Genomic DNA, 5426 nt, shown 5'->3' with positions numbered 1-5426 from the left:
AAGGACACACATATATGCACGCACACATGCACGCACGCACACACGCAAAAGCATGCGCACATGCGTATGTGTGTATATACATATACATATATATAGAGAGAGAGAGAGAGAAAGAGAGAGATAGAGAGAGAGAGGGGGGAGGAGGGGAGAGAGACAGACAGATAGACAGACAGACAGACGGACAGACAGATAGAAAGATAGATCGATAGATAGACAAATGAATTAGATGCAGAATCATCCTCATGATGACGATGCCCCGAGTGCTTCCCACACACCCGTGTGTCCGTTATTCGTCAGATGGAATTCCATCGTCTGCGTCTTGAAGTATCCGTTGAACTTGAATTCTCCCAGCTTGGGGTTGTACTCTTCACCCTTAATGTCGATCGGTGATTGGTTTTCTCCTTTACAGTCCGGATAGCCAGTTGACCAGAGGTTCGTTTCTACACCAATGACAAGCACCACGGCAATGACAGGATAACATTTATGATTATAGTATATGATGGGGTAGGATGCTCTCACTGCTGTAGAATATCATATATTAAACTGTACTTCATATAGATGACTAATATATACATATATATATATATATAATATGTAATATATATAGGGTTAGGGTTAGCGTTAGGGTTAGTCAGAAATAGCTAAACGAGCCAGGTCAAACAGAGGTCAGGGGGACATAGACCCTACGAGCTTCAGCTAGCGTACGGCTCATAAGGTCTATGTCCCCCAGGGTACTGCCGGAACGTACCCTGGTAACTATCTAGCTGATATGGTTAGGGTTAGGGTTAGGGTTAGTGTTAGAGTTAGGGTTAGGGTTAGGGAGTAAGCGTAGGCAACTCCCTAGACTCGTTAGTGGAGTAGGCGAGGTACGGTCCGGCATATTAGATAGTACCATGGTACGTTCTGGTATACCGGACCGTACCCAGGGTATGTTCAGGCAGTTACTGTACCCTGGGGGACATAGACCCTATCAGCTATAGTACGTATTATCACATTTATCACACTGTGGATGCATTACGCGAGACGTGCGCCTGGGCGCCTGTAACCTAAAGAGTATTTTCGCGCGTTGATAGGTGCCGTGGGTTCCATCCATAGAAATAATAATAAGTATACTCTAAAGGTAATACGTATAGATGTCTCTATATAATTCTGTGGTTCCATCAGCAACCTAATAACTGGTTTCAGCAGTTGGCAGCTAGTTTGTGACGATAGTATGCCCGACTACATGCCCATAGGTTGTTAATCTCGTATTAGGGATGGAGTACGTTCATTGAACAGCTATAGAATAATCTATTAACAGAACATTAAAATGTATTATTAATTTACATTTGGCTTGTCCTGGCACACCATTGTTTATTACTCCTTCGTAGTTATGAAGCACGCCCCCACGTTTCGATGTGAATACTGTTTTTAATGTACACATTGATAATTATCTAAATATACAAATCAGAAATCAGCACAGATAAAACTCTTTAAGCTGCACGGGACACACCCGATCATATAACATATACACAGAGATGTTTATTTGAAACATATACAAAACGGAAATGTTCGGGGTAAAGTCGATATGACGTACAAAGCCATCGCGTGACCAATGCTTTCACACGAAAAAACAAGTAAGATTTATGCTGGCATCGATTAAACGTACAGAAAAACCACCACGAGAGGAGAATAAACCCCTATCACATCGTCTACACGAGGAAATTTGTCTCGGGTTAAGCGTCTATGCGAGATCTTAACTCGGGTTAAGGTGACTCCGTGTAGACGAGGCTTATTATTTGTCACGAACTGTTTCCTCAACAGCTCCCATTGTGGTGCGCATTCTCCGTACCTACACAATTGCCTTCGCATTTGACAGACGCCGACCGTCTACACAAGTAAGAGTAAAAAAAGGAGTCGACGGCACCGCTTAATCATGAGTCGATGCCCTAATTGGGCGTTAATTAATGTTAAGGTGTGTACAAATTAATGATAAATTACACGTTAATCAATGCCTCATTATGCGTTTGTTTAGTCACGTGCCAATGCATAATGATGCAGTTCTGGCTGGAGTTGTGCTCTCTGTCTCAAACTACACGACAGGTGGCGCTCTCGTTCTGGCTCAATTCACCACTGCCACAAGCAGATTTCCGTAAGAATATCTTACGTTTTTTACTATAAGTTTTACAGTACAGTTGAGCCAGAGCGAGACCGCCATCTGTTGTTGAGTTTGTCGCTGTCTGCGCCGAGCACGCTGCAGCGCTACCTAGTGTTCCTGATCGTTGCCGGGTCAACAAAAGAGCATCGCTTGATGAGAAAACTTACTTGACAAAATTATTATGCTAATCGAAGACAGTAATTGGTCTTAGTTTCTTAACATAACCATAGATATAGAATAAAGATCTTTAATCTATATCTATGACATAACACAAAATGTAAAAAAAAGAAACACATAAATCATGTCCGTGGTCGAACAGTGCGCGGCAACAACAGCAGGTCTATGTCTGAGAATGAGCAGGAAGTTTCACACATTTCGTAACACATGAATATTCAACAGTTGTTACCCATGTACAGAAAGGTAGCACTACACTGAAAGGACCAGATAAGATGTGCTATATACCTATCATTCTCACCACATTTACGAGATCTACGAGAATAAGGCGAAGCACTGTATATGTACAGACAAATAACCAGTGCCGCTAGGTTTAACACATTCGAATTCAATAAACCATGTCTATTTAACACCTTCGTAACCTACGAAGATAAACTCGAAAACTCGTGTTTAGAAACTGTCGCACAGGCTTGGTTAGGACTCTAGTAGAATAATGTCGATTTTTAGCAATTAACAGCAACGTAAAACTAGAAACGAGCAGTTGTCGCCAACTACATGTATCCCCCGTGATCTAGTATGAATGGAATAAATGGAATGTAAGGACGTAGAAGGCAGGTAAAGTTAAATAAGTCACAAAGACAAAGGTTTGTTAGACAACTGGTGTGCCTCAGATGTGCAAGTATATGGAATATGGTTACCCTAGGAGGCCGAAGAGGAAATGTAAGTCGACTGTGTGTGTGTGTCTCGTGTACAGCCATGCATTACGCAATTGCCCTGACACCACATGTAAGCAGATGTAGAGATGTGAGGGAGCTGATATCGATGATAAATATTAAACTGATGTAGAGTGGGAGCAGGGTTGAGGATGGGCAACAGTAACCTCCAGGGGGAAGTCCAGGCACACTGAGCTAAAATGCATGTAAAGAGTATGACTTAGATAGGAAGGAGCACTCATATGACATAGAAGACCTTGCTATATGGTTGCCCACTATATATTCTGACATATGACCCTATTATAAAAATATAAGAAATGACATTTCTTACATTCCAAGCATGAGAAAATTCAAACTTGACATTCATTATGGGAAATCTCCTGCAATAGATCAAAGTATGGAGACATCTGCTGCTGACTTACATTACATTTTGCCGCCCCCTTGCACTGTGCACAAGCCTTGCATTCAGCACCGAATGTTCCTTCTGCACAGCACACTGCAAACATTTACGGCAAAATCGTAATTAACGAGAAATCATCACTGCCAAGGAACATGTGCGATATTAAGAAGAAGTCTAAATAAATGTTTCCCGAGTGTACCTTTTTATGTAGTCTGGTATGCACAGGCTTTTAAAACAAAGAATAGGGGAATAGATATGCCATAGAAAGTAACTTCATTATTATTAATGTAGAATTTTACATCTGTCAGTTTGATTTTGTGATAAAATATAATTATGAAAAAGCTGATGACATTATTTCAGGACTTAAAATGTCATACTGTGTCTCATATGTCACGTCAGATGTGACATGTTCACCTTTTTGTATTCATGTGCACATGCACGGTAGATTACATTCACAAATCGTACCTTCCAATTTGTCTATGCACAGCCATTTGTGGAAGTCGGGACTCGAGTCCTGGTTCTTAAACCACCATGTCTCTATCACTGACTCACGGTCTTCAGCAAAATGATGACACTGGTCAGAAATGTATAGTTACATAGATGAAATCAAGATGCACAACAAGGGAGAGGAACAAATGAATTAAAGATGCTTAGGTTCAAATGACCTAATATGACTCCATAGTGACTCCATAGTTTCTACTTCCACATATTATATAACTGTGCAGCGAAATAGATGTGATCGCATCATATTATACCAAGAACCCTGATAATATGTATCCTTGGTAGTCAACCAAATACGTATCTAATACCACAGATATGATATACTTAGGATGCAAATTTAAATATTATTTTAGCTTGAACAATGTTATTTTACTAGGGATTGTGTATGATTGCACTAACCAGTGATTCCTCTGTTTTGTCCAGCTCCTCACATATGGTTTCTAAAATTTCCACCAGGCGCAGTTCGCTGTTCTTGTAGCTCCCCAACTTTAACTCCTCCCAGTGAACATCTCCACCTCCAAAGTTGTACCTGGCTGTTCTTTCCATGCCCTGTAGCAGTGCGGAAGTAAGGGCATACACATAATAAGTATGATACCAGGGCTCGATCCCTCTGGATGTTTTAAGGTTTGATCAGTAGCCCTGGGATACTGAGTAAGAGCCAGTACAAGCAAACTTAGTTCCGTTAGTGCAAAAAGGTGTCTGGGAATTTGGTCAAAGTAAATGTTGGTATATTGAATAAATATTGAATGATGCCTCTGCCACCTTTTAGCTTTAATTTGTGCTTTACTCATGTTTTGTGTCAACGCCTATCAAAAAGCCACCTGATATGATTTCACATAAATAGGCGAGTTATGTGGAAACAAGTAAACTATTGTCAAATCTGTGACTCAATACCAAAACCCGTTTAAAACAAATATTAGCAATAAAATATTTACAAACTTAAACATGCCTTTCTAAATGAGGTCACAAACTGTGAGCATGTCTGACAGGCACCAGGTTTCATCTTGCCATTCCTTCCAGCACTTGCTTTAGCTGCGTCTGACTTTTGAGTAAGACAGAGATAGGCCAGCAATCCAGAGATGCACATCTGCAGTATCACATCGCTCTTCATGATTGTGCAAGTGCCCTGCTGTGTCACCTAAACAAAACGGAAAGAGTAAGATTATAGATGTTTCCATAGCTTTACAGTATTATATGTTTTATAGTTATTATGGTTCATATGTTCTTATAATATTCTAGAAGGAGTAACTGAGTCTGAGCCTGTGTACCATAAGTCACAATGTTGATCAAATACCGACCGGCGGCGGCAATGCGGATTCGAAGGAGTCGTTCCAATTTAGTTTCCAAGCAGTGTTTAAAGAAATTAACTGATATACAAACTTACAAAATCAATTACCTGTAACAAAAAATTATGTCCTATATCTGACGTCTGTACTTCGTTTGCTTTGAATAAAGATTAGTCGGAAGCAATCAAACTTATGCATCTTACACGGGCGCTGAC

At 40.4% G+C, this 5426-nt stretch overlaps 1 protein-coding gene across 1 annotated transcript in view; it reads right to left on the bottom strand.

The window, feature by feature from the left end:
• Positions 1-5426, bottom strand: part of LOC106817537 (cysteine-rich with EGF-like domain protein 2) — a gene marked incomplete in the record, with an annotated part of 15452 nt that extends 10026 nt beyond the window's left edge. The window contains 5 exon segments of the mRNA XM_014822209.1: positions 3447-3520; positions 3890-3998; positions 4325-4474; positions 4875-5063; positions 5310-5426. Of these exon segments, the coding sequence (XP_014677695.1) occupies positions 3447-3520; positions 3890-3998; positions 4325-4474; positions 4875-5036 (495 nt within the window).

This window comes from Priapulus caudatus, unplaced genomic scaffold, assembly GCF_000485595.1.
Source record: "Priapulus caudatus unplaced genomic scaffold, Priapulus_caudatus-5.0.1 Scaffold1758, whole genome shotgun sequence".
NCBI classification, from domain to species: Eukaryota; Metazoa; Priapulida; class Priapulimorpha; order Priapulimorphida; family Priapulidae; genus Priapulus; species Priapulus caudatus.
Note: the sequence above shows the minus strand (reverse complement) of the source record. Positions and strands in the feature narration are given on the sequence as shown.